Here is a 24,856-nt window from a genome sequence, read left to right as displayed (position 1 = left end):
GTGAGCAAGGGGATACGATACTTCAAGGGATTTCGAGTTGGAGAATGTCAACAAAGCCGGTGGGTACGACAGTCACAGTCTTATACATTTTATTTTCCATTGCATCTGCCGATGCACAGCCAAAAAATAAAGAAAAAAAAGCCGGCCAAGCGAGACCATTGCGTACTCGGGGAGTGTTTTAGTGTTGTCGACACGGCGGGGAGTTATGGCGCAATCATCAATCAACAACATCGTGAGAATCGCCCCAGTTTTCCTTTTTCCATTGGCGAATGCCATTTTTTATTAGCTGTCGCTGTATCAGCATCTCGGCACTTGCAATACGCATCAGTCAAGCCACGAGGCTCGGCTATTGTTGCAGTCATACCCTGGCACCTGGTGATACAGTAATACTGTGTGGGACACTCTTACGAGCTGACGCCATTCACGATCACTACTACAGGGCCAGTGGATTTAACATTTAATTTCAAGTTTCATTATCTCGTAAATATTCTCTGTTGTATGAAGATCTGCTCTTGTAATGATGACCATAATATATACAATCTAACGCTAGAACTTGAACTTGAATATGTCTACTACCACTACACCCACGCATCCCACGGCAGTCCATAACGAGTCGTCAATGGCACCTGCGCACCTTCAGCAGCGATAATGTAGCCATCAGCGCACCAGTCAAAGGATACACCTGGCTGCTCCCCATAGAAAGCATCATATCCTTCGTCCAGAGCTTCCCGCAGGCTGCTCACAGAGCCGTTTGGCTGCAGGACATCCCATGGCTTGATACATGTAATTCCCTGGCACGATTTGAGCACCAGAAGGAGTGCATCCAGTCGACTGATGACCTGCGAAAGACTGCGACCCAGTATTTGGGGCTCTTCTGTTGCTATCGGGGTTGTACTCGGGTAGAGGTTGTGTAGTTGATACGGATCGGTCTGTTCGGTTCGGTTAGTTGGCGACTCTTCTCTTTTTCTTAAGTTAGGAACCATCACTCACCGATAGATCGTAAAGTTCATGCTCATTGCTGCACCAGACCGAGTAGTAGAAGTTGTAGCCTTCTCCGAGCAGGCGTACCGATTTGTAGGTGTTGTTAGGGAACTGCGGTAGACCATTGGGACCTGGGTCAATGGATGCATGGTTAGTACTGAGTCGACATTGTCTATAAATAATAGAGGAAAAACTCACCAATTGCACTGTAATCCCCCTCTACAACTGCTCTCCCCCAATACTCCACCGTAACATGTTCATGTCGCGTACCCGAGAATCCATCCGTGACCGGAATAGCCGTTCCATCGAAGTCCTCGCGGGCCGGAATTCCCGCCAACTCAAAGATCGTCGGAGCCAGGTCAATATGTGTCGTCACCGAATCCTCGACTCCACCCTCTGGAATTCCAGGCCCCCAAATGAAAAGCGGCACCCGGATATCCTCTTCAAAACCACAGGTCTTCCCGGGCGGCAACCGGTGTTGACCAATATGGAATCCATTGTCGGAGGTGTAGATAATATAGGTATTATCCAGTTTCTCACTCTGTTCGACGCGTGAGACGAGTGCATCCACCAATTCATCCACACCTTGCAGAGCGCGAAGACGCGAGCGGTAGAAGTGGTCGTTGTAATCCACGACCGTCTGATTCTGCTGAGACAGGTCTCTAACCCAGCTCACACCACTGGGTTCATCGGGATTGAAGTTCTTGTTCCGAGGCACTTTGACATCCTTGAAGAGATGCTCGTGTCGCTCGAGTGGGATGGGGGCCGTCATGATGGGGATTTCTCCGGCCAGGGCTCTCCCCGGGTTCACGTCGGAATGCGGGGCGACGGGAGCGACGGTGAGGAAGAAAGGTCTTTCCCCCTCGAGAGCGTCATCGAGAAAGCCCAAGGCTTTTTTTGTGATCACGTCCGTGGTGTGGTATCCCTCATAACTCACGGGGGCATCTTGGTTGCGCTGGTAGGTGGAGTTGAGGTAAGAGTAGGTGTAAGGGTCGAGGAGAAAGTCGGAGCCATTGAAACCATTGACATAGGGGCTGTGGTAGTTGTCGACGGTGTGGGCATTGAAAAGTTTGCCGGTGTAATAGGTATCATAGCCGGCTTGTTGCAGCCAGACGGGGAGGAAATTCTCGTTGAAGCCCCGGTCCACAAACTTGGGATATCCGCCTTCAATCATAGATATAATGTTAGCTTCTGCTAGCTGCTCGTCGCAGGGTTCTGGATAGATTCTACTTACCATACGGGGGGTGAACATCAGTCACATTGGTATTGTGAGCCTGGCGCCCGGTCCACAGACTGACGCGTGAGGGGCAACAAAGAGCGGTGGTGACGAAGTGATTGCGATAGAAGGTGCCTTGGTCGCGAATATGGCGGGTGATGTGAGGAGTGTAGTCGATTGAGTCCAGCTGCAAGTCTTGATCGTCGGTGATGACGAGGAGAATGTTTGGAGGGGAGGGGGAGGAGGAGGAGGAGAAGTGCGGAGATGCGCTCAAGACGGACTGCAGGGCATTTTGGAGGTTGAAGTTGTTGAGGTTGGAGCTGGCCACACTCTGGAGAAGAGCCGAGGTGGCTGCCAGGGTGAGGGAGAGTTTCATGATGGGGGTAGCATTAGAGGTTTCAGAGATATAATTGAAGTTAAGTATGAAGAGTAAGTATTAATACTCTTCGAGTCTCTTGGTCTCCCATGAATTCCAAGGTTCAAGTTGAGTGGAACCGTCGGCAATGACTGTGGGGAAGGTTACTAGTACTAGTAGAGTATGATGCCATCGCCAGCTGTGATGAGGGCATATAGTATTATATGTACGAGTCTATTCGTATACTAGTGCTAGTATGGTATGCATTTAGTGTAAACTTGAATGTATGCACTGGTCTGATCCAATCTCTCTGTATACTCTATACTCTCCACTCTATACCCTGCAGCCACACGGAAGACTGCAGGTGTCACTTACGATATCGGGTGATACCAGGCACAGAGGCACAGTCTGGTTGTTTATTCTATTACAGTAGTATACTAGTATACTAGTATGCTAACTATATAATAGTAGTAGTAGACTATAGTATACTATACTGTACTCTAGTAAACTATAAACACTATTATACACAGTTATTTAGGTACTCCGGCTCTTCCTCTGCCCCACAATTGCGTGCTTCGTCGCCGCAATGACTTCACAAGGAGAACTTGACTCCACCACGAGGCTAAGAGAATAAGGTAAATAATAATACTATTTCCCTACGGCTCGAGTATCCAGATCATCACGCCATATCTCGCTTCCATTCATCATTTCAGTGGACATATACACTACTAGTATACACTATACACTTTACTATACAATATACAATATGCTCCCTATAACGCCATACTCCACTCCACTCCATCCACTCCGCTAAAGAGCAAGTCCAGTCCCCTTCCGCGTCCACCGGTACAACGCCAAAACCGCCTTCCGACGATGTCGAATCTCACTAGGATTCACCGGTCGGCCCCGAGCCTGCGCCACCGCACTGCGCATGACCTGCCGGAAACTGCGCTGATACTCCGTGTTCAACGTGACCACACACGACTCCGTCGCCCGAATCATCGTCTCACACGCATTCAGGATTCCCTCCCCGGCTTCCTTCTGCAATCGCTCCACAATGAGCAGTAACAGGAAACTCCCCTGCAACAGCTGAATCCCGAAAAAGTACGGCATGAAGCTGATATCCGGGTCGAACCGCAAAATCTGCTGCACCGAGTCCGCCGCTTCCAATGCGTGCGAAATCGTCGAGGCAAACGCCGGCGAGGAGGTCCAGAAATCCTTGTCCTCGATTAAGCTGACCGGATCCCATTTACCCACCAACAGGATATGTAGGACATGCACCAGGTAGGAGGAATATGCGATCACGGTCTGCGTGTGCCAGGAATAAGCCTGCGACAATGATCCCCCGTCTCCCGATTGCTGATCGCCTTCGGGATCAGGTGCCGCCGTGGTTGCAGCAAAGGTCGTCAGACTGGCTTTGTAGACCTCCAATTGTCGGAGGACCTCCGCCACATGCACCTCCCATGCCTCTTTGCCTTGAAGGCGGAGGCCGAGTGTTGGGTGGTTGCGCGCTTGGTTCAAATCGATCAGTTCCCCCGTGATGGTCATTAGTGGAAGGAAGAACCCGAGAATCGAGTGATCGTGGCAGATGAAGTTGGGGAAAACGCGTCTCTTATTTCGATCCCCGGATCGAATACACTGGGGGCCATCGGTGCGCGGGCTGTTACTGTGGATATTTCCAGCCTGCCACGACCCCTCGTCTAGCGGGAGGAGTAGATCCTCCGACTCGGCGTCGAGGAGGGCGAGTGGCCGGTTGTAGCATAATGCCAGATGTCGGTCCATGATATACAATAGCCACCATGTACGACGCCGCTCTTCACGATGTTCTTCGGTGATTACAGCATTGCTGTGCGGGTCGTGCTTTTCCTCACAGACGCAGTTTAAGCTCGGTCGAGATGGATTCGAATAGTCGAATGCGGCACCGCCGGGGGAACTCGCCCACGCTGCGAGGGGGTAGCCAAAGGACGGGCTTGACCCATCACTTTGACTATCCATGTTCGACATGACTTCCATCTCCTGATTAAGCTTGAGTTCTCTAGCGAGAGTGAAGGCCGCATGCCACCTAGAACGAGAGAGTGTTATGTTAGCATGGTGGTGGTAGTGAGGGAAGTGGGAACACATACCACCGCATACTCGCCGCTTTCTGTTCACTCGATGAAATAATCGATGCAACATGGATATATGTAATCACGTCGTCAAGAGATCCGGCCGGCCCAACCAACCCTTTATCATCGCCCACTCCTTCAAACGGGTGGTGTACCGCGGCGGTCGGCAATTCCTGCGGGACATTTGGGTTCTCCGGTGGTTCCTGGTCCTTGAATGAGACATGAATTAATGGTCGGAGGAGACGAATCGTCAAAGCACAGAGGAATTGACAGATTTTGCGACGTTGTAGTGGTGAAATGGAGAGGGAGAATGCGCGATCATCTACGGCGGCCACCCACAGCATACTCGCCAACAATGCGGGGCTGCTCGGTCGCGGTCGGTCGGTGCTCAGGAAAGATGGTTTGCGTAGGACATAGCAGTGGATGTGGTGACACACGGGGTGCATGTGTGTCGAGAAAGCGGAGGTGAAATATAGTTCCAACAAATCGCACACGAGCCGGCGGGGCAGACTGGATTCGAGGAACGGCATTATGGGTTCGAGCACGGGGTATTTCAAACTTGATCGTGAGGCTGAGGGCGCTCCCTGGCCGGACTGGGAGTGAGTTTGTGCGGAGATGGACGGTAATCGCTGAGGGCGCTGGGGTGCATGATGTTGGTGTTGGTGGTGGTGGTGTTGTCGAGGATGAGATTGAGGGTGAGAGTGAGAGCGATGGCCGCCGAGGTCGACTGGGTTCCAGATATCGTATAATCGCGGCAGTGGTCCATCATTACCATGTACGCCTCCTAAGATATCATAAGACTCGGGCGAGAGGTGTGCGCCAGACAACCACTCCTCCGTCGCATTGGCCTCGGTCTCTGGTCGCGGGTGTGGGCGCAAACGTGGGTGCGAGCGCGAGTCTTCCTCGATGCTCGGCGCAGACAGACTGAGGTGATTGGAAGCAATTCCTGGCGATCGCCGTGGGAAGGCGGATTCTGGCGACAAGGAGCTCTGCTGTAATGGAGAGAGGGCGGACTGGGAGACTTTCTGGTCACCGTTGGAGGTGGAGGGTTTGCGAGCCGAGGGATTTTGCGGATGAGGATCAGGATCCTCATCCTCATCCTCATCCTGATCATCGTAGTTCAAATTGGCGGGATCCATAGAGCCGTTCAAGGTCAACTTGGAGCGGGCAATGCGCCCTCGTTTGCGACGCTCGCGGGTGAATTCACAATGAATGTCACTTCGTAGACATCGCGAGCAGGGAAAGGCTCGGTCGCATCGGACCCGACGAGTATGGCAGGAATCGCAGGCCACTCGATTTCGGCGCCAACGTCGCTTGCCATTGGGGAGATCGACGGGGCCAGGGCTTTGGGGATCCCCCTGGGATTCCATCAGGTCATGAATATCGCATGGAGTATACCTGGGTAGGGGAGAGGGAGGGTGGGAAGTGAAGATGGGGGGAAATGCAAAGAGAATGGGGAACTGGAGAAGAAATGGAGAAAGCGCGGGGAAGACCGTCAAAGTGCTCTGAAGTGCCTTGAAGTGCCCAGTGACCACTCAGCACTAGTCACCATCTACTCCAGCTAATACTAGTGTGGATTAGTGTGTTATTTAAAGAAAACTGAAACTGCTGCCCCATAGTATTGAGTTCATTATGAGATTGTGTTTCTGAGTTTGCCCTTTGCTAAAGTGACTGCCTTCGTATTCAACGTATATCAATGTCTCACTCTTCCTCTCTCTCTTCTTCCCATTGCCCTCTCCCACTTTTCTACTCCTTATCCTTCTGGAGAGCACTCTTAAATCGCTCTAATGCCCGTGTTCGACTCTCCGCGTGATCCACGATCGGCTTGGGATACCCATTCTTCTCCGCCACCCCCGCCGCCTCTTTATTCCCATAAGGATCATGAATCGCCTTGCCCACAATCTCGCCCAACTCCGGAACCCACTGTCGAATATACTCACCGTTCGGATCGAACCGCTCGCTTTGTCGCAGAGGGTTGAAAATCCGAAAGTAAGGTTGTGGATCAACTCCAGTGCTCGACCCAAATCCCCACCCGCCATGATTCGACGCGAAATCCCCATCGATCAGATGCTCCATAAAGTATCGCTCCCCACGCCGCCAGTCAATCATCAGATCCTTCGATAGGAACGACGACACCACCATCCGCGTGCGATTGTGCATCCACGCACAATGCCGCAACTGTCGCATCGCCGCATCAACAATAGGGAATCCCGTCTTGCCATCACACCACGCTTGGAATTGATCCGCGTCATACTCCCACTCGATGTTGGTGTGTTCCGGCTTGAAGCACTTGTTCATGCAGATAAAGGGCCAGTGCGCGAGGACATGCTTATAAAAGTCCCGCCAGGCCACTTCACTGATCCAGGTCATGTATCCCTGGTCGCCACGATCGAGCCAATTCTTGTTCAATTGCTTCGCCGTCACCACCGCTGTCCGCGCGCTGAGGGCTCCACTTGCAAAGTATGGACTGAGTAGCGATGTATTCTCTCCAGGGAGCACACTGCGCATCTCCGCATACTTGTGACCTTTTTCTTCCAGGAACTTTTCCAATCGACGCATCGCTTCATGCTCCCCGGCCGGATATAGCTCCTCGAATCGCTTCTTCTCCTCGCTCGAGAGCTGCTTGTTCTTTGGCGAAGCCGGAATTCGGCAGTCAAACAGGTCGGAGAACTGCTTCCGTGCGTCCCCGGGATTCGAGCCCGGCTCCTCGGACAGCTCCAGGTAATCCGGATTCTCCTTGAGAAAAGCCAGCCAGGAGCGGAACCAGGGCGTATAAACCGCATATTGATTCCCCTGTTGGCTACTCAGTGAACCTGGCGAGACCACGCAGGTGTCGGGGGTGGGGGTGAAATCGATATCATTCGAAGCACACAGTCGAACGAGCTTGGCATCACGTCGGAGCTCGTCAACCTCGTACTCGATATTCCCGCAGAGGTGCTTCGCCTCCCACTTCTGGCACAGCTCAACCACGCGATCGGGAATTCGATTCCTCTTCTCCTGCGTTTCCATGTAGAGGGGGATATCGAGTTCGGCCAAGTCCCGCTGCAATCGCTCCAGGGTCCGCAAGGTAAAGTCCACCCGGGCGGGACTTGTTAAATGAGCCTCAAAGTCCTCGGGGGATACAATGTACAGACCGATGAGAGGCACCTGGTTGTCGCGGGCGAGTTGGAATGCAGTATGTAGGCCCCGATTGTCGGATAACCGGAGGTCACTCTTAAACCAGTGAACCACCGCTTTACCCGCTTCAATGGAATGACGCTTGTCCGCGGTGGCGCGACACGCCTCTTGCAGTGTTTCAATGGGTCGTTGGATTGTGCCATTTGTGTATGCCTTGCATCGCTCATTGCTCATCTCCGGAGGATAGAAGTCGCGCAGGACAATGCCAAAGTCTTCTGTCAGTTTCGCATTGGGGTGTGGTTCACGCAGGCCGGTACGACCTTTCTTGGACGTGTGTCCGTTTGGTTTATTATCGACACTCGCATCGGAGGTCTTGCGTTTCGGAGCCATTGTGAATCTGGCAGTGGTTGTGAATGCGGATGTAGAGATGAACTTGAATATAGAGGCACGGGGCCACAGGGTTCGGGGTGATGGAGGTTTAAGTGGGTGTAGGAGTCGAGTGAGAACCTGAAGGTGGACAGGGGTGAATCGATGCATCGATGGGATTCGGGCAAACAGGCGCGCAGCCCCGATTAAGGGAGGCTAGTAGCATCCCATCGGTTGGTCTGAGACGCGTAGGATGTCATCGATCGAGCGATCGGGATTCTTGACGTCACCCGATCTGGGATCGCGGCGCAGTGCAATCCTGGCATTGCGGATGGAATTCCATGGTTTGAGGGTGAGGAAGGAATTGACCTACTAACATAGTAGTACTAGTACTTGTAGTTGACCTGGTTGGTTTAATTGGTCTAATTGGATTGAATCAGTGAGATCTCTGGAGCTCTGTAGCTCTGGAATTTGAAATTCACGTGATGACGATCTGCACCGGAACAGTAGAACAGCGTAGAAGTAGTAGTAGTAGTAGTAGTAGTAGTAGTAGTAGTAGTAGTAGTAGTAGTAGTAGTAGTAGTACGGAACGGATTAAATTTGAATAAAATACAGTACTAGTAGTACTCTATTGGGTACAGGAATATCCATGTATACTATCTAGTAGCGCTCCTGCTGGCCTTTTGTAATCTGTTCGATTCAAGAATGACCTGAAAAGTGTTTGACCTGCGTCTTTGATGATTCCACAAGATGAGAGGTATTTGAGTAATACCCTGTCTTGGTTTGTAGATTTAATTCCTCTACAGACTCCAGAAAGTCTTGTATGTAATTGATCATCCGATATGTTACAGGATTCGGAGTATGCGATACCCTGGACTCTCGAGGCCAATCTAAGGCCGAATCCCCCCCTAAGTTGCTAGTGTATGCAGGTCTGCCCTAGCCCTAGTATTATTAGAACATACGAAGATAGCTATGATTCTTGTCTTGTTTAAGAATCAGTCTATGTATTAACTGCCTAATCTGATTTCCACTATGTGATATCCTTGCCTAGTCATAGGTCTCTAGCCTGACAACTTAGTAACCACGACACGATACGGCTTCTATACTATATGTCTATTTACTATTATACCTTTATATTGAAATCATTTACTAGTTTATTCTATAGCGTCCTTAGTATATTTAAATCCTAATATTTTGTTGGGTTTCTTATCCTTAGATTTGTTAACTTTGTATATTATAACTATCGGCTTAGCTCTTTATGTATACAGGGTTAAGCTGATTATTGAGACTGGTATTATTTTAATTTGTAGGTATTAAAATATCTGCTATGTAGATAAACGACAGATATATCTTTATTCTCTAGAATAGAGCTAGCTATCTTTTTTTCTCCTAAGAAGAAAAATCTATAGCTGCTGGAACCAATTTTGCCTGGATGACTCTAGCAATGATGATAATGTGGATAGAGGGATGAAAGTTTTGAATGTGCCGCGTGAATTCCAAGATTGACTGGCTGGTGTTGACTACAGAGTCAACGAGAAAGATTGTCTTGTGATTGTGAAGATGCTTAAGCTGAACCTCACCTTTCTTTTTGTATGAAGAAACATGGCAAGTGGCGAAGCCCTGATTATACCTAATGCCATTCCTATATTATATCTAGTAGATTACTCTATATAGAAGAGTGAGCTAACTATAGTAAATATAATAGACTATATGGGCACTTCCGGGATCATATATAATACTACTAATATTATTATTAGAGGGCAGTAATACTATATAAAATACCCACTAATTTTATGCAAAACGAATGAATATCATGGGCACAGAATCTAGGCCCATGGCATGCCCATATGCCAGGTCTTTATACGTTAACTGGTCAGGTGACATTGGCATGCAGGCCAGGTTCGTCACATACGGCAGTGTTATATTTTGGGGGATTAGGCCACCCATGACTCAGTGCATACTGAAGACCTAATCCAAACCCACATTTAGCGTGGCCTACTGTTACCCAGACAGACTTAAAATCACCTCATGCCCCGCCCTCCCCCTCTCCCCAAACGATTTCGTACGACACCCCTCCCTTATTTTACTCCTCGGGCCTAACACTGACATACAGCATCAAGACAGAGACACATATTCTACATTCCTGCAAAACTTCACTCCCACAAGATGCCCCTCAAGTTGACCGTAGTGGCTTCGGACTCCGAATTTGACGAACTCGTCCGGTGTGAATTTGATGCGTATGAGAGCCCCCAATGCAACCTCAAACAGCTCTTCTTTCCCATCCACGGCTTTTCACCCGCTGCCCGCGAGGCAGCTATTCAAGATGCCGTCAAGCGCCAGATACACTGGCACCGCTCCGACCCCACCAGCCAGTGGATCAAGGTGGTAGATGTGGAGTCTGGCAAAACAGCTGGCGCCGCCTGCTGGCACATTTATGAGGCCAACCCTTATACCGTCATTTCCGATGATGAGTGCAATTGGTGGCCTGCAGGTGAGGCCCGTAATATTGCCAACGAACTCATGGGGCAGTTCCTCGTTCCACGAATGGCATACATGAGTAAACCACACGTCTGTTCGTTTCCCAGTTCTTTTTATAACATTCCTCTGCATACAAATACCTAATGACGTATTCCGTGTGAAGTCCTAGATATATGCTTTACGCATCCTACCTACCGACGACGTGGCGTGGGCAATATGTTGATGGAGTGGGGTGTTCAGAAGGCTGAAGCGAAGGGCCTGGAGTCTTATATAGATGCCACGAAAATCGGGCGTGAGTTATACGGCAAATGGGGCTTTGTAGAAGGGAGACAGAGAGAGTTCACGCTAGCGCATTTCCCCGCAACTTCAAAGCGTCACGAGCTGGGCGAGTTGTTGCTGCCATTTGCGTGGTGGCCGATGTATAGGCCGAAAGGAGGCAAGTATGAGGAGAACAAGGGATTTTTGCCTTGGGAGAAGGAGCGATAGACTGGTATGTAAATGCAATTTTAGACCTTTGTGTAGAACACAATCTTTCAGGTTGTTAAAACATCTCCGTCTCAGGCGTGACTTTCGCAACGGCGATGCACCCCGTGGCCGAAAATGCTGTGGTTTGCGCTATGGACAGATTTGACCCGAGACCACGCAATGCACGTCGATCGAGTTGCCCGTCCGTGTGCTGGGCGAGAATGGGAGTCGGAAATCAAGCGTATGGATCATATAACTCGGCAATACTTACGCTGTCTGTGTTTTCATCTCACGGAAAATCATTGCGGATTCCTCGCTTACGTCTCTGACCTGCGGCGGAGCATCTGGAATAGCTTCTGTTGAAGTGGTATTGGCGATGGTCGACCGGGTCATTGGCCAGTAGAATACTGCGAGGGCTTCGGAGGATCCAGGAGGGTGAATGACCTCCACGGCAATTGTCCAAGCCACGCTTTTGGAAGACAATGCAGCTGTAATCTGACCTTCGATCTCACCGAACTCAATGAGCTGGCCACGGAGCTTTATCTGGGAGTCTTTGCGTCCCACAAAAGTGAAGCTCCCGTTGTGATGTTGTCGCACGAGATCGCCCGTGGTATAACAGCGGCTGGTTGTCTGAGAAATGGCAAATTACTAGTAACTGCATGCAAAACAATGTTGGAACACAGCCTTGGAATACCGACATGCTCGAGTTCAAGTTCCAGTCACATCTGGCTTTATTCGAAGTCATGTGGTCCTGAAGAGCGTACCCCAGGAGATCTGACAGAAAGATGGGGCCGATTCAATTGAAGAGTATCTCAGTCCTACACTGGCCAAAAACACCAGTGACAATCCCGCTTCGCGCGGAGCATATCTGGACCGTATTGAATAAATGCTTCAACGAGACAAGAATCATCCCTCAATCTTCATCCGGAGCCTCGGGAATGAGGCGTGGGATGGTTGCAACCAAGCCGTCATGTACGAGTACGTCAAAAAGCACGATCGCACACGGCTCGTCCATTACCAAGGAAACAGGAAGGCCGAAACGACAGATATTTGTTCATACATGTACCTTGAACTCAAGAATATGGAACGGAAGGCATTGGCGGAAGGTGATGAGTTCACGAAGCCAATAATCCTGTGTGAGTACGGAATGGCACTTGGGAATGGACCAGGAGCATCGGAGGAATACCAGGAAATGTTTCATAAATATCGGCGTCTGCAAGGAGGATTTGTCTGGGAATTTGCAAATCTCGGGTTGTGGAAGGAAGACAAAGGTTACTACGCCTATGGGGGAAGACTTTGGCGACTATCCAAATGATGCAACGTTCGCCTTGGATGGGCTTGTCCTGTCAGTTCACTCACCCGGACGTGGCATTATCGAGTTTAAGAGAGTCATCGAGCCGGTTAAGATCGACGTCGCTGTAAATGATTGCTTTGATATATTACATTATAGACCTACTGCTACGAGTGGCCTGTTGCATCTTGGATCCGGTCATAACATTTGTTTCCGCTATCTCCGGTTCAGCTGCACGGGTTTCACCACGGAATTCCGCTGCAATGTCGGCCCGTTGAAGTTTTACTGGTTAATTCATCTCGCCATTTATTCCTGGTATCTTAAAGGATCTCATATTAGTTGTATTCCCAGCTCCAAATATATCTCTCTGTAAACATACAACTAGGTACCGCCGGGTTTGACCACTTCCCGAGGTCATTTCCGTCTATTCCAAGGTTCACTGAATAGAGTATTTAGCTTCGGAATTGCCTTGCACAAAATGCCACCAGATAGCCCCAAATAGTCTACTAACTCGGATTCAATCCAATCCCTTCAAGTTGCCAAACTTGCAGAGTTCTCAACAAATGGCGAAGACAGTTTTAATCACAGGGTGTAGCGATGGAGGTCTCGGGGCCGCAATGGCAAAGGTCTACCGTGCAAAAGGTTTCCACGTCTTCGCAACGCTACGCAACATAACAAAGGCAGGGTCTTTGCTCGACATGGACGGTATAGAAATTCTTGAACTCGAAGTCACATCGGTGGAGTCTATTCGCAAATGTGCCGATACCGTTGCGAAATCCACTGACGGGAGACTGGATATCTTGGTGAACAACGCCGGCGTCAACGCTATCGTGCCCCTTCTTGATGCATCTATCGACGATGCCAAGAAGGTTTACGATGCAAACGTTTGGAGTATTGTTGCTATGGCGCAAGCCTTTTCGCCCCTGCTGATTGCGACCAAAGGCACCATGTGCAATGTCAGTTCGGTATCTGGCGAAATGGTCTTTGCATGGGCGGGTTAGTTCGGACCATTGCAATCCTGAGCTATAGAACACTAATTATCTCTGGTGCAGGTGTTTATAGCAGCTCTCGGAGTGCCCAGACCCGGCTTTCGGAGACACTGCGCCTCGAGATGGCCCCCCCTCGGCGTGCGAGTCGTCACGGTCATCCTTGGTGGTGTTGAAACTAGCGGAAACAATCCGTTGAATATTCCCGACCTTGAATTACCCTCCAATTCGCACTATCAGAAAATCACCAGCATCATCGATCGCCACAAGAAGACTGAAATCCACCCGAATAAGCAGAATATCAACACTGCTGCGACCAATGTGGTCGAGGATGTGCTTAAGGGCTGCGGTCCTTTTATTCGACGTGGACAGGCCTCCACTCTGAGTTGGATCTGCAACACCTTTCTTCCCTATCGACTCTTTGTTTGGATGATCAATCGGGATTCGGCATTGAGTCAAGTCTGACACCACATTACCGTGGTAGTGCCAGTGTCTCTAGTAGATATATACTAGTAGTATGGATTGATGGATTGGGGTATGAAATACTTGTACTTTATTACCCAGCGTGGCTTTAATTGGTATCTAGGCAAAGACGTTCCAAGGTTTATGCGCAGAATGAAAGTTGCAGTATATTTCTGACCATGACTAAAATATTGAGATTAGCGCCAGGGGTTTATGCATCTGTGGTTGTTCAAGGTATTCTCATTGATTGTCATGCCAGCACTTCACCTTCTCCACTTGCCAACTTCCTCCGCACTTCCTTTCATTCACTCACACCCACCACTCCATCACCATCAACTTCCTCTCTCTTCCCCTCAATCTCCAGCGTCTCAAAAATACTAGTAGGAGATCTCCCTGTTACAACGGGTTCCCCTCCGTGTCTCCACCCGCCTCCACCCACCCCCAATCAGCCCCATCCACCACCACTCCCGAACCAACAAGATCCCCCCCGGAATGATCGGCGCCTAAGATCGGCTCCATCGCCTCCTGCATGCACTTCAATACATAGTTCGAAGATGCCCAGACTGGCCCAGATCCCTGGGTCCGCTTCCCAAAAGCCACCCACCGGTGAGCACCTGAGAGCATCTGCGACCCCTACTGGTGCTTCCATGGAATGAGTCCCCCCTAAAGCAGCTGTCAGACAGCTCTGCTCTACTCTGTGCAACTCAATTCAGCTCAGGCAGCTCAGGCAGCTCAGAAGGCAAAAGCGCGGGGATCCGAAGACTTCCACCTCCGGCACCTCCGCTTCCATGTCCACCGGCGACGGATGGCAAGGTCAATGTCAATGTTAATCCCTGACGCTTGGACCGGGAATGTGCTCGAATACTTTTCCTCTCCTCTTCCCCGGTCATTTTCCCCAGGGCTAACTCTTCCCACAAAATCCCAACACTCAGGAACCTTCCTCAGCAGGAAGACCCTTGATCGGCAACGCTCGAGCGCTGGCCACTCACATCATCCCTTTCTTGGTTTCTTTTTTCTTTTTCTTTTTTTTTTTTCCCTTTTCTTTCTTCATAAACAAAACCCTGTCTCCCTTCCCCCCTGCTCTCCCCAGATGTGTGCCTTCGACTTACCGTGAGCGATGTGCCCCTTCCGCTCATGTCGAAGAATATCGCGTCGGACCTCGCGGAGTCGCTGATACACAAATCCGACGTCGGAGATCCTGTGCGAACAAATGTGTTTGCCGCTTTCGCTGGTATCGCCTGGTACAATGCCATTGAGCTGATTATCCTCTGTTTCGTCTCCTTCAAACGTCACCGTGGCTGCTACTTCTGGAGTCTCCTCATCTCCTCCGTCGCCATCATCCCTCATGTCCTCGGCTATGTCCTTCTTTTATTCCGAACCGGGGTATCCCCCTATATCTGTGTCACTCTCGTCATCGTGGGCTGGATTGCCATGGTGACAGGGCAGTCCGTCGTTCTATGGTCACGTCTACACCTGGTGCTGCAAAATTCGAAAGTACTCTGGGGGGTTCTATGGATGATAATCATCGATGCCATCATCTTCCACGTCCCTACAACGGTCTTGCTGTACGGAAATGTGACCTACCCGGTTGGGCCCTGGGCGAAGGGCTACAATGTCATGGAAAGAATCCAACTGGTCGGCTTCTGTCTCCAGGAACTCATCATCTCGGGCATATACATATGGGAAACTGTAAAACTCCTCAAACTGCGTCCAGAAGGCCGGCCAAATGGAATTCTGCATCAACTCCTCATCATCAACGTCGTCATTCTCATCCTGGACGTGGCCATCGTGGCTATCGAGTACACCGGCTATTATTCGATCCAGGTGATGTTCAAACCCGTCGCCTACGGGATCAAACTGAAATTGGAGTACGCCATCTTGGGGAAACTCGTCGCTGTCGCCCGCGGTACCTACAACAGCGAGGAATTGCCTTCCAGCGCCCGCGAAATAAACCCCTATCCTTCCTACCCATCCTCCCAAGAACCGTCGCAGCTCAATTCGGAATCCCGCCGCAATATGCCACAACAATACAGCCCTCCTTGGTTTTGGGAGGATACACACCAAACCAGCAATACCTCCTCCCTCAGACTTTAAAACGCTGCCACAACTGAGACCCTCTTTTTACACCCAGTCTACTACAATCTACTACAATACAACTAAGACTGCGATACCCCAACACTTGTATCATCATCTATTCGGGCGTTTCAACTCCATCCATCTCCTTGTCTATCCGGGTCATTCCTGTGCATGTATCACATAAGATTTCATAGGTATTTAATCAAAAGAAGCTAGCTAACCACAAAGAAATTCAATGCATCGTGCATAAACTCATCATCGGTAATCAACAACCGTCTTAGTGCTCGCTTGTAACACAAGAACACTGCCAAAGACCTTGCTCTGGGGATCGACCATGGTGGAGGCAACCGCACCAAGGGCATGGTATGTATCAGTTCCAATATTGTCGTCAATTGACGCGCCACTCTCGGCCAGGGTACTGTTCCGACCAACGACGACGATACTGCCCCACTTTCCGGAAATGTTATCGTCCAGTTCACTCCGCACTGCGGAGAGAGCTAGTTGGGTGGGATCACTGATAGTTTCCCGCGTGGTGGATTGTTGGAAGACGACACGTTCCTTCAGCTCCTCGGGGATAGAATCACGAAGGGACTCGAAGAAAACAATGTCAGACTGGCTATCCCTGGTTGCATCCGTATTCTTGGAACTGGAAGCAGGAAGCTGTAGGCCAGGAACTTGGATTATGGTCGCCGTGACCTGGTCATTCTGCGCTACCTGTAGAACAAAGCGGAGGGCGAAGCGGTCGTCTTCGCCTCCAAGGAACGGGAGGACAAGATGGTGAGAGCGGTCACCAGAGGCCTTTCGCGACCATACAGATTGAATGCTCATTCCGCTGGCCGAAGGATGGGGTAGAGAGGGTCGCTTGGGAGAGCGTGACTCGGGGTTGTGTTCAATGAAGATACCCACATGGCCGGGGACTCGCTGGAGAACACTGGAGATAAAATCGGTGTATGAGCCATTGGAAAATCGACAGGCGGTATCGACCTCTAACCCATTCTGACGATCCGTCAGAGTCCCCGTTTCGCTCCAAGGAAGCAGAAGTAGATCCGTCGTTTCCTGACTAGCCATGTTGACAACGGTATCGGCATAGCTGTGCTCCGGTACGACCGAAACACCCGCCATGAGAGCAATATCATGCCATTCTCCAAAGGCACGGAATGTGTTGACAACGGGGTCCCAGAGAGCCTGCTCGCCAGCGGACACCCGCATGACACTGGAGTCACGATCTGTCAGCTCAATAAGTCGAACGCCATGAACTCGAAGCGCCGTTTCATCTTGATCCGTCGAGATGGCGTCTTCAATGCCCTGATCAGTTTGCTTTGGTTCCTTGGAGGGGTGAATGCGAGGCGACGCTAGTGCGGAACCGCGATTGGGACTAAGCAGAGCAGCCAAAGTGCAAATGCCTGACAGACCGTCAAGGCGAAGATAAGCTAGAAGCTTGCGGACTGGAACAGTTTTAAGCTGACCCTTGGCAGCGGTGACGCTATCAGACCGGCGATCATGCTGGAGAGGGTTGCCATCCCAATCGATCTCTCCTCGGCGCCAGCGCTCGACCTTCGTCTGATACCAATCGGGGTAGAGGGCAGTGGTCAGAGGGGTGGTCAGGAAGGTTGTGACCAAGGCCATGACGACGAAAATAGTGAAAGTACGAGTACTCAGAATCTTTGCCTGAAGACCAATATTCTGTGATGCACGTTAGTTTTTGATTCTTCTTCTTTCCTCCTTCCTGGGTATCACCAGAACTCACCAGAACGATCAATTCGACCAAGCCTTTGCAACTCATGAGGACACCAATGGAGAAGCTCTCTCTCCACAAAAGGCCAGTCCAACGGGATGCCAATGTGCCTCCAGTCACCTTGGCCGTAAAGGCGATGACAATGACGCCAACGACATAACCCCATACGATCCCACTGTTCAGCAATCCGAGATCCGTGCTGAGACCCGAGAGTGTGAAATAAAGTGGCAGGAACAACGCTGTTACCAGATCCTCAATCTTTTCAGTCAGCTTGATGGCAAAACCGCCCTCGTGAGGGCACATCAAGCCAATAACGAAGCCGCCAAAAATGGCATGCACACCGATGACCTGCGTGAAGAACGCAGATGCCAGGGCAATGAGCAGGGTCAAAGTGACAACGGACTGACTAGGTCCTTTCTGCAGGCTGCCAGTACGTCGAAGGAAGCGCAAGAAGACCGGGCGGAAGCCATAGATCAGGAAAAGCATATATCCCACGCAAACGAGCAGAACGTACAGCGCCGTGAGCCCCGTACCTGCATTCACCAGAGCTACACATAGGGCCAGAAGGACCCACCCGACGATATCATTTCCAACACCGGCAGATAGAGTGATGACACCGACTCGGGTACCCAGAAGCTTCAGCTCGGTCAGGATACGGCAGAGCACAGGGAAGGCTGTGATGGCCATGGCGATACCGATAAAGAGAAGATATGTGCCGAACTCGATCGGGACGGTGCCAGGGTCTTCCTGGAATTCGTGATATAGGCCGAAGGAAATAGCACAACCCAGACCGAAGGGTAGGATCATGCCAGCTGCCGAGACACTGACGGCGGTGCGCCAGTTGCTGACAAGGAAGTGGATATCGGTCTCCAAGCCCACGAGAAAAAGGAACAATATCAGACCCAGGTTTGCGACGACATTGAGGTTGGGAATACTGGCAGTGGGGAAGATAGCTTCAGTGAATCCGGGGATGTGGCCCATAACAGAGGGGCCTAGAATAATGCCGCCGATGACCTCGGCGATGACTCGTGGCTGGCGGATCTTGGAGAGTGGCCAGTGGATGAGACGACAAAGGACGATAATGATGACAGCCTGAATAATAAACACAACAATGGGGTTTTTCGTGTCATAGTGAGTGGGATTACCCCCCCTCGAGGATACCACCTTGTGGGGTAGCTCTGTTGCTGGCCGCGGTGGCCGCGGCGGCGGCGGCGATGGTGCTGTTCGCCATGATGCTGAAGAAGAGAAGCAGCAGCAGCAGGGGACGCAGCAGAAGTTGGGAAAGAGAAAGATACTCTCGAAAAAGGCTCACATGAATGGGGAAGCTGACCGCATTGTGGAGGCATCTAAGCCACGAGCGGTCAAAGACGCGTGGGTGCTCCAATCCAAAATGTGAAATGAGCTCGTTCTTGGCTCCGATCCTTGGCCTCGATCCTTGGCCCACCCGCTCGCATCTAAACGGGCAAAGTGGGGTGACATTCCAACAGTCTTGTCGATGAGGGATGGTTATTGGTTGGAGATCGCTGATTCCGGGGATTTCGCCATATCTTGGGTGTCTTGTCACGTGATACGTCTCACTTGGGTAGTCAATAAGGGGGGTCAATACTGTTTTAGTGATTCAATCGAAATGAGATGCTACTAGTGTGAATTGGTTAGTTTGATATTTGCTTTCAATCATACATTGTAGAAAGGATATACGAGGAACTAATGTGTAGAGTACTAGTAGTGTCCCTTGGGGATTGCAGGTTCAAGTTTTTGATATTCTATGAAGGACCATTTAGCAACTTGAGTCTTGAAAAGGGGGAGAGGAAGAAGTAAATATATTAAATTGGTAAGTAAGTTGTAATCCTTTATGCTTCAAAATATAGAGCAAAACGCTTCAAAATCATGGCATAGCCACACATGCTAGTATACAGCTCAAGACACCTAGGCAGTTTTCTTGCCCTTTCCAACCTTTGCTCGCGAAGTGCGCACCCGGAAAATATAGTAGAGCGTGATGGCACCAATAATGTTGAAAACAAAATAACACCAGAAGATTCCATAGTTGCGCCAGCGATCTTCCCAGTAAATCTCACGCGCTGCGAGATACTGATCAGCTTCGCGCATGGTACAGTACTGGCAGTCAGACATGGCATCGGGGTTGTAGATAGAGCCCAGGGCCACTTCTGCGTATTTGCCGAGATATTCTCCGCAAGTCTGGTTCGCAGGAGGATCGAACACTCTTAGCTCGGCTGAGTTGCATTGCACTTGTCTGCCGTGCAGGGCTGTGCTGCTAATTCCGCTGATGTAGTATGTGAATGGAGAGACGCGGTACATGAAGATCCAGAATCGTGGCAGGTCATTCGGCGGTTGCATGACACCATTGAAGATGAATGACAGACCGAACGTCATGGTCGCGATGATAGCACCCAGGGTGGGCTCGGGAATGGCAGCAATGACAAACTGGGCCATACTGGCAGCGTAGATGAAGAATTGCACGATGTAGAGCATAATTAATCCGCGGCGCTCAGCGTCCTGGTCAGTGCCGAAGACGGACCAGTAGAAGGATGCCCACGAGCAGACTCCCAGGCAAACTTGCCAGGGGACTTCAACGAGAATCTGTGAAACAATGAAGACCTTCCAGGAGTATGTACGAGATGGGCGCTCGCGAACTTCGTAAAGCGAGCGTTGAGCGACGAAGCGAGGCATGATCTGGTTGACGAGGGTGTTGAAGATGGTACACAACAGGAAGATGCTGAATAACACGTTCTGGAACCCTTGCTGGGTATTATCCGCTTTCCAGAAAGAAAATCCGATGAACAAACCAGACGCGATACCGAGAATAAACTTGGCATAGATGTAGTCGGGCTGGCGGTAGTAACTCCGGAAGCAGCGTTGTAGAACGATGGAAAGCTGGGTAGAAAGGGGCATGGCAAACTCGGCAGTATCGTTATCGCCGACTGTGTCGTGAACCGAGGGTCGGCGAGCAGAGTGTATTCTCTCAATTTCATCTAAAACCTCCTCACGCTCAGGGCTCTTTTTCCAAGCTGTGGGCCAGTCAACCTCGGGGCAGCCATCTCCTGCAACCATCTCGAGAATGTACTCGGCCGGGTTCTCTAACTCTTCGCAAGGAGGAGCTCCATTTCTTCCAAAGTATTCTAGCAAAATGGAGGAGTTGTCGCCAATATCGCCAAAATAGACTGTCTTGCCTCCCTTCGCTAGGAAGAGCAGACGATCGAAGGTTTGGAACAAGGTTGCACTAGGCTGGTGAATTGTTGCGAGGACAGCCTGCCCGTGATCCGCCAGTCTTCGAAGAAACTGACAAATTGTCCATGAACTCTGGGAGTCAAGGCCACTAGTCGGTTCATCGAGGAAAATGAGTAGAGTAGGTTTGGCAGCAAGTTCGACACCAATGCTCAGAAGCTTACGCTGCTCCACATTCAAACCTTCTCCAAGGGATCCAACGACAGCTTCAGCGAAATCTTCCATGCCAAGCACCTTGACGACTTGCTCGACGTATTCGTACTTCTCCTGCTTGGAAACTGTTTGAGGCTGACGAAGCATTGCACTAAAACGTAGAGCCTCTCGCACAGTGGTAGTGTCAAGATGAAGGTCTTGCTGTTGCACGTAGCCAGTGCGGCGAGGGAAGTTGGCGGCAAGAGGTAGGCCATTAACGAGAATATCACCAGTAACGACACCGATCGACACACGCTGGGCAAGGACATCGAGGAGAGTTGTTTTACCGGCGCCAGAAACACCCATCAAGGCCGTCAAAGTACCAGGTTTGACCCAGCCATTCACATCATCCAGCAAGCGTCGGGTTCCATCCTTGACAGGAATGTCGTAGTTCAAAGAGCTCCACGTGAAAACATCGGACTGTTCTGGGAGGCGAATAGTGTCGTTTGTCTGTTGCACTTCAAGTTTGGCTGTGTCTGGTGCACCACCCTCAGCATCCTGATCTTGCAGATACTTTGGAGCATGCCCGGGTCGGAATAAAAGAGCCTCCGCCTTTGACTTATCACTGGAAATAAATTCGGTGGCCGTGAGATAGAGTGCGTTGAAGAATACCATGAATGCGACAAGGATACCAAAGTTTCTCCACAGGTGAGAGTAGTGGTAGTAGTAGTTCTGTTCGATAAAAGCATCACCAGAGACAAAGTCCTGACCTGCCACGGCTCCAACGGTGGAACAAATGAAATTCGTTCCTGTGCCATAGCTCGGAATGATGGATCCACAGCTATAATCTTTGCCATGGAACTCGTTCGCAATCAAAGACTCGAAGGTATAGTAGATCGGGTTGATCCAACGAATCCAGGAGAGCCACGGGTGCATATAAGGCTGAGGCAGAGTGAAACCGGTGTAGACAACGATGCAAAGAACCATGATACCAGCAAGTGCCATAGCCTGGCCTACTGACTTAGTCAGGGCCCCCAGGCTGCGGAATAAACCGGACATGGTCATAACAGCGACGATTAGGAAGAGGTAGAAAATGAAGAAGTTGGCGGCTTCTTGACGCAGATTCGCCATGAAGTATAGGACTATACTGAACGCTGAGATTCGCACAAGTTTGATGGGTAGGTCGACAATAAGACTAGCCAAAGCTTCTGTAAATGGGTGTACAAAAGCATAGCCAGCCTGTTTTTCCACGATCGGTCGCTGGCTGTAAAGTTGGAGAATTTCGTTCATCGTAAGTAAGGCATTCATGAGCACTGCGAAGTAGCAAACAGCGCCTTTTTGAAAGAAGTAGTCGGCGGTGTCAGGGGTGTTATAGAAGACAGATCCAATGATCAAGGATAGAATAATTTGGACAATCAGAGGGGCAATGGCGGTCGCCAGATCACCTTTCATGCGCTGAAAGGCTCTCTGGGTGCAGAGTCGAATCTGCATAGGAACAGAAAGGAAGTAAGGGCTTTTGGCTCGAGTGTGGCGAGCTTGGTGTGCCTCGTGAGTGGAGCGGAGGAGTTGAGCGTCGTTGCCATTTGGAGGGTGTTGCTGCTCAAACTCGATTATTTGTTTGCGGAGAGAATGGTACTCGGGGCTCTTCTTCCAAAACTCGGAAAACTCCTTAGGAGTACGTGGAACCTTATCTTCCATCCCAGGGAGGGCATTGCGCTCACTGGGATTGGTGATAGCAGTGAGGAAGTCACCGCTGACCTGACGCTCGGAGCGTGTCCAACCCATATCCTGAAAATAGGAGACAGCGCGTTCCCTGGAGCCGTAATAGATCTCTTGACCTTCGTAGAGTACGACGACTTTGTCAAACAGATCGTACATGGACTGCGATGCTTGGTACGCGGCTATAGCGTGGCAAGACATGCCCATGTCAGCAGCAAGACGCAAAGCCTTGACAAATTTGAGAGCCGAGGCTGCATCCAACCCACGAGTGCTGTTATCCCAGGCTCCGATTCTGCAACGAGACAGAAACATTTCAGCGATACTGACGCGCTTCCGCTCTCCGCCACTTACACCCCGCACAAACTCGCTACCGACTTTGGTGTCGTAGGTATGGGTGAGACCAAAGACTGACATCACAACTTTCACCAGAGTATCGACATATTCATTTCGGCTAACACCTTCGAGGCGACGGTGAGGAGCTCGAGCATGGGCGGCAAAGGAGAGAGTTTGGCCGGCGGTCAGATGGGGGAAATGAAGATCAACTTCTTTGTTGTATGCAACCTCGCCGCGGTGGTACTTGATCATGTCGTTGTAATCGATACCCTCGAAATGGATTTTGCTATTTGGGTCCATGGTAAGGCCGCCGAGATGGCCACAAAGTGTTTTGAGGAATGTCGTGCAGCCACTTCCAGGGCGCCCTAGCACGAGCAGAAGCTCACCACCTTTAAGCAGACCATCGAAGCTGTGAAGGATGCGGCGCGGTTGTGATTTCTGGCCGGAAAGGGCTCTCGCAGCGCTGCGGAAGGGAACTGTGAGACTTGAGAGGAGGGTCTCTTGGAACTGGAGGGCGGCACCAGAGCCACTGATGGAGAGATCCGAAAAGACAATTCCCTGGTCTGGGATATCGATTCCCGCCTCGTGAACTTTGATGAGTAGGTTCTGAGCCCATCGATTATGGTCGAATTGGGGGTTTTCGGGGTCTAAGCGGGGGTCTTTCTTTTCATTTGTTATTGTTGCAGATAAAGCCTGGCCAAGTCGACTGGAGGCGATACGGCCAAGAGTCTCGATTTCGCGCTCATCCACAGCAGTCATGGTGGTTTGGGATCGCTCCGTAATGGGAGCGAACTCCACCTCAGAATCTTTGTCTGAATCCATGCTGGCTGGATATCAACCAATATGGAGAAGGGGGTATAGAGGCGGTCGACTTGTAGCTGGACTTCAGTTAGAAGCAGCGGCGGGGGGATCATGTTATTAAATGCCAGCAGTCCCCTTGCAATATTGTAGATTATGCTTGAAATCTCCGCAAAGATCTCGGGGACGGAGAAAACCGAGCAGGCTTAACACCGACATCTATGCAAATTATGCGAGTCACTCGGGTGGGGAGACTGCCGAGTCTCCATTTTGAGCCACGCGGTCGGGGAACGGAGCGCCGATATACCGACGTTAACCTGTAAGGGGACTAGTGCGTAGATGTTTATTGGCTGACTGAAATAACCACCACCCCACCTGCCCTGTTCAGTAGTGCAAACTTGAATCCCCCAAACACCGGAATTAGGAGTAAAGGCTTAGACTTCTTCGGTGAATAAATCCACTGACCAGATCCATCATGTCTCATTATTGACTCAGCATACGTCTGTATTGACTCGTCTCCTGGGGGTTGACTTCATGCTGTTCGGGACTTTGTTCCAACGTTAGCCCATTATTACCTGTAAATTATAAGGAACTCAGGCCATCGCAACCTTAGAACTTACAAATTTCCAAGGTTATCACTAGCATACCTATAAGTCTCATAGGGCTGATGCCCCCTTGTCACGAAGAGGTCATCTACTAAGCCCGAGAATCCGGCCCGAAACCTTCTACGAATGGTAACCGAACCGGACAGGTTTTCATAGCCTGAGAGCATGGCGTGAGTCTTCTGTATCAATAAGCGGAGATTTTTTGAACAAGTGAGGACTCACCATTGTGTTAGGAGAAATCGAGGTTGTTAAAATGGGCACCCACGAAGGGACAGGGTTAATACTCGTCTCAGCTCTCGATTTTAGCTTTCCATTCCAGCCTTCTGTCCTTTCTAATGCTTCGCCCCCCCGCGCGCGCTGCTCAGGAAAGAACATCCAGATTGGTTGGAGAGA

General features: G+C 50.5%; 11 protein-coding genes across 11 annotated transcripts; 4 read left to right on the top strand and 7 right to left on the bottom strand.

Moving 5' to 3' along the window:
• Nucleotides 1-578: 578 nt before the first annotated feature.
• On the bottom strand, nt 579-2,573 carry N7481_004851 (sulfatase family protein; the record flags this gene model as incomplete). The annotated part of the gene is made up of 4 exons (XM_057264070.1): nt 579-929; nt 991-1,112; nt 1,180-2,145; nt 2,216-2,573. The coding sequence occupies 4 exons, from the start codon at nt 2,571-2,573 to the stop codon at nt 579-581; spliced, it is 1,797 nt and encodes a 598-aa protein (XP_057125731.1).
• Nucleotides 2,574-3,362: 789 nt separating this feature from the next.
• On the bottom strand, nt 3,363-6,027 carry N7481_004850 (uncharacterized protein; the record flags this gene model as incomplete). Its single annotated transcript, XM_057264069.1, has 2 exons — nt 3,363-4,614; nt 4,676-6,027. 2 exons carry the CDS (start codon nt 6,025-6,027, stop codon nt 3,363-3,365), a joined length of 2,604 nt encoding a protein of 867 aa, XP_057125730.1.
• Nucleotides 6,028-6,403: 376 nt separating this feature from the next.
• On the bottom strand, nt 6,404-8,164 carry N7481_004849 (deoxyribodipyrimidine photo-lyase PHR1; the record flags this gene model as incomplete). The annotated part of the gene is made up of 1 exon (XM_057264068.1): nt 6,404-8,164. The coding sequence occupies one exon, from the start codon at nt 8,162-8,164 to the stop codon at nt 6,404-6,406; it is 1,761 nt and encodes a 586-aa protein (XP_057125729.1).
• A 2,142-nt stretch (nt 8,165-10,306) lies between these two features.
• Nucleotides 10,307-11,104, top strand: N7481_004848 (GNAT family N-acetyltransferase; the record flags this gene model as incomplete). The annotated part of the gene is made up of 2 exons (XM_057264067.1): nt 10,307-10,712; nt 10,782-11,104. 2 exons carry the CDS (start codon nt 10,307-10,309, stop codon nt 11,102-11,104), a joined length of 729 nt encoding a protein of 242 aa, XP_057125728.1.
• A 55-nt stretch (nt 11,105-11,159) lies between these two features.
• Nucleotides 11,160-11,783, bottom strand: N7481_004847 (amino acid adenylation; the record flags this gene model as incomplete). The annotated part of the gene is given in 3 exon segments (XM_057264066.1): nt 11,160-11,294; nt 11,405-11,713; nt 11,733-11,783. The coding sequence occupies 3 exon segments, from the start codon at nt 11,781-11,783 to the stop codon at nt 11,160-11,162; spliced, it is 495 nt and encodes a 164-aa protein (XP_057125727.1).
• A 270-nt stretch (nt 11,784-12,053) lies between these two features.
• N7481_004846 (Glycoside hydrolase family 2 N-terminal) lies at nt 12,054-12,398 on the top strand (the record flags this gene model as incomplete). The annotated part of the gene is made up of 1 exon (XM_057264065.1): nt 12,054-12,398. The coding sequence occupies one exon, from the start codon at nt 12,054-12,056 to the stop codon at nt 12,396-12,398; it is 345 nt and encodes a 114-aa protein (XP_057125726.1).
• Nucleotides 12,399-12,937: 539 nt separating this feature from the next.
• On the top strand, nt 12,938-13,825 carry N7481_004845 (short-chain dehydrogenases/reductase; the record flags this gene model as incomplete). Its single annotated transcript, XM_057264064.1, has 2 exons — nt 12,938-13,370; nt 13,437-13,825. The coding sequence occupies 2 exons, from the start codon at nt 12,938-12,940 to the stop codon at nt 13,823-13,825; spliced, it is 822 nt and encodes a 273-aa protein (XP_057125725.1).
• A 701-nt stretch (nt 13,826-14,526) lies between these two features.
• On the bottom strand, nt 14,527-14,712 carry N7481_004844 (uncharacterized protein; the record flags this gene model as incomplete). The annotated part of the gene is made up of 1 exon (XM_057264063.1): nt 14,527-14,712. The coding sequence occupies one exon, from the start codon at nt 14,710-14,712 to the stop codon at nt 14,527-14,529; it is 186 nt and encodes a 61-aa protein (XP_057125724.1).
• A 244-nt stretch (nt 14,713-14,956) lies between these two features.
• Nucleotides 14,957-15,916, top strand: N7481_004843 (uncharacterized protein; the record flags this gene model as incomplete). Its single annotated transcript, XM_057264062.1, has 1 exon — nt 14,957-15,916. One exon carries the CDS (start codon nt 14,957-14,959, stop codon nt 15,914-15,916), a length of 960 nt encoding a protein of 319 aa, XP_057125723.1.
• A 237-nt stretch (nt 15,917-16,153) lies between these two features.
• N7481_004842 (Kha1p) lies at nt 16,154-18,979 on the bottom strand (the record flags this gene model as incomplete). Its single annotated transcript, XM_057264061.1, has 3 exons — nt 16,154-17,581; nt 17,646-18,868; nt 18,946-18,979. The coding sequence occupies 3 exons, from the start codon at nt 18,977-18,979 to the stop codon at nt 16,154-16,156; spliced, it is 2,685 nt and encodes an 894-aa protein (XP_057125722.1).
• A 580-nt stretch (nt 18,980-19,559) lies between these two features.
• On the bottom strand, nt 19,560-23,882 carry N7481_004841 (uncharacterized protein; the record flags this gene model as incomplete). The annotated part of the gene is made up of 1 exon (XM_057264060.1): nt 19,560-23,882. The coding sequence occupies one exon, from the start codon at nt 23,880-23,882 to the stop codon at nt 19,560-19,562; it is 4,323 nt and encodes a 1,440-aa protein (XP_057125721.1).
• Between the last annotated feature and the right edge of the window lie 974 nt (nt 23,883-24,856).

This window comes from Penicillium waksmanii, assembly GCF_028829765.1.
Source record: "Penicillium waksmanii strain IBT 27052 chromosome Unknown utg000004l:1.0-5674109.0:1.0-5678898.0, whole genome shotgun sequence".
Classification (NCBI taxonomy): domain Eukaryota; kingdom Fungi; phylum Ascomycota; class Eurotiomycetes; order Eurotiales; family Aspergillaceae; genus Penicillium; species Penicillium waksmanii.
The sequence above is the reverse complement of the archived record's forward strand: the minus strand, read 5'-3'. Positions and strand labels throughout refer to the sequence as shown.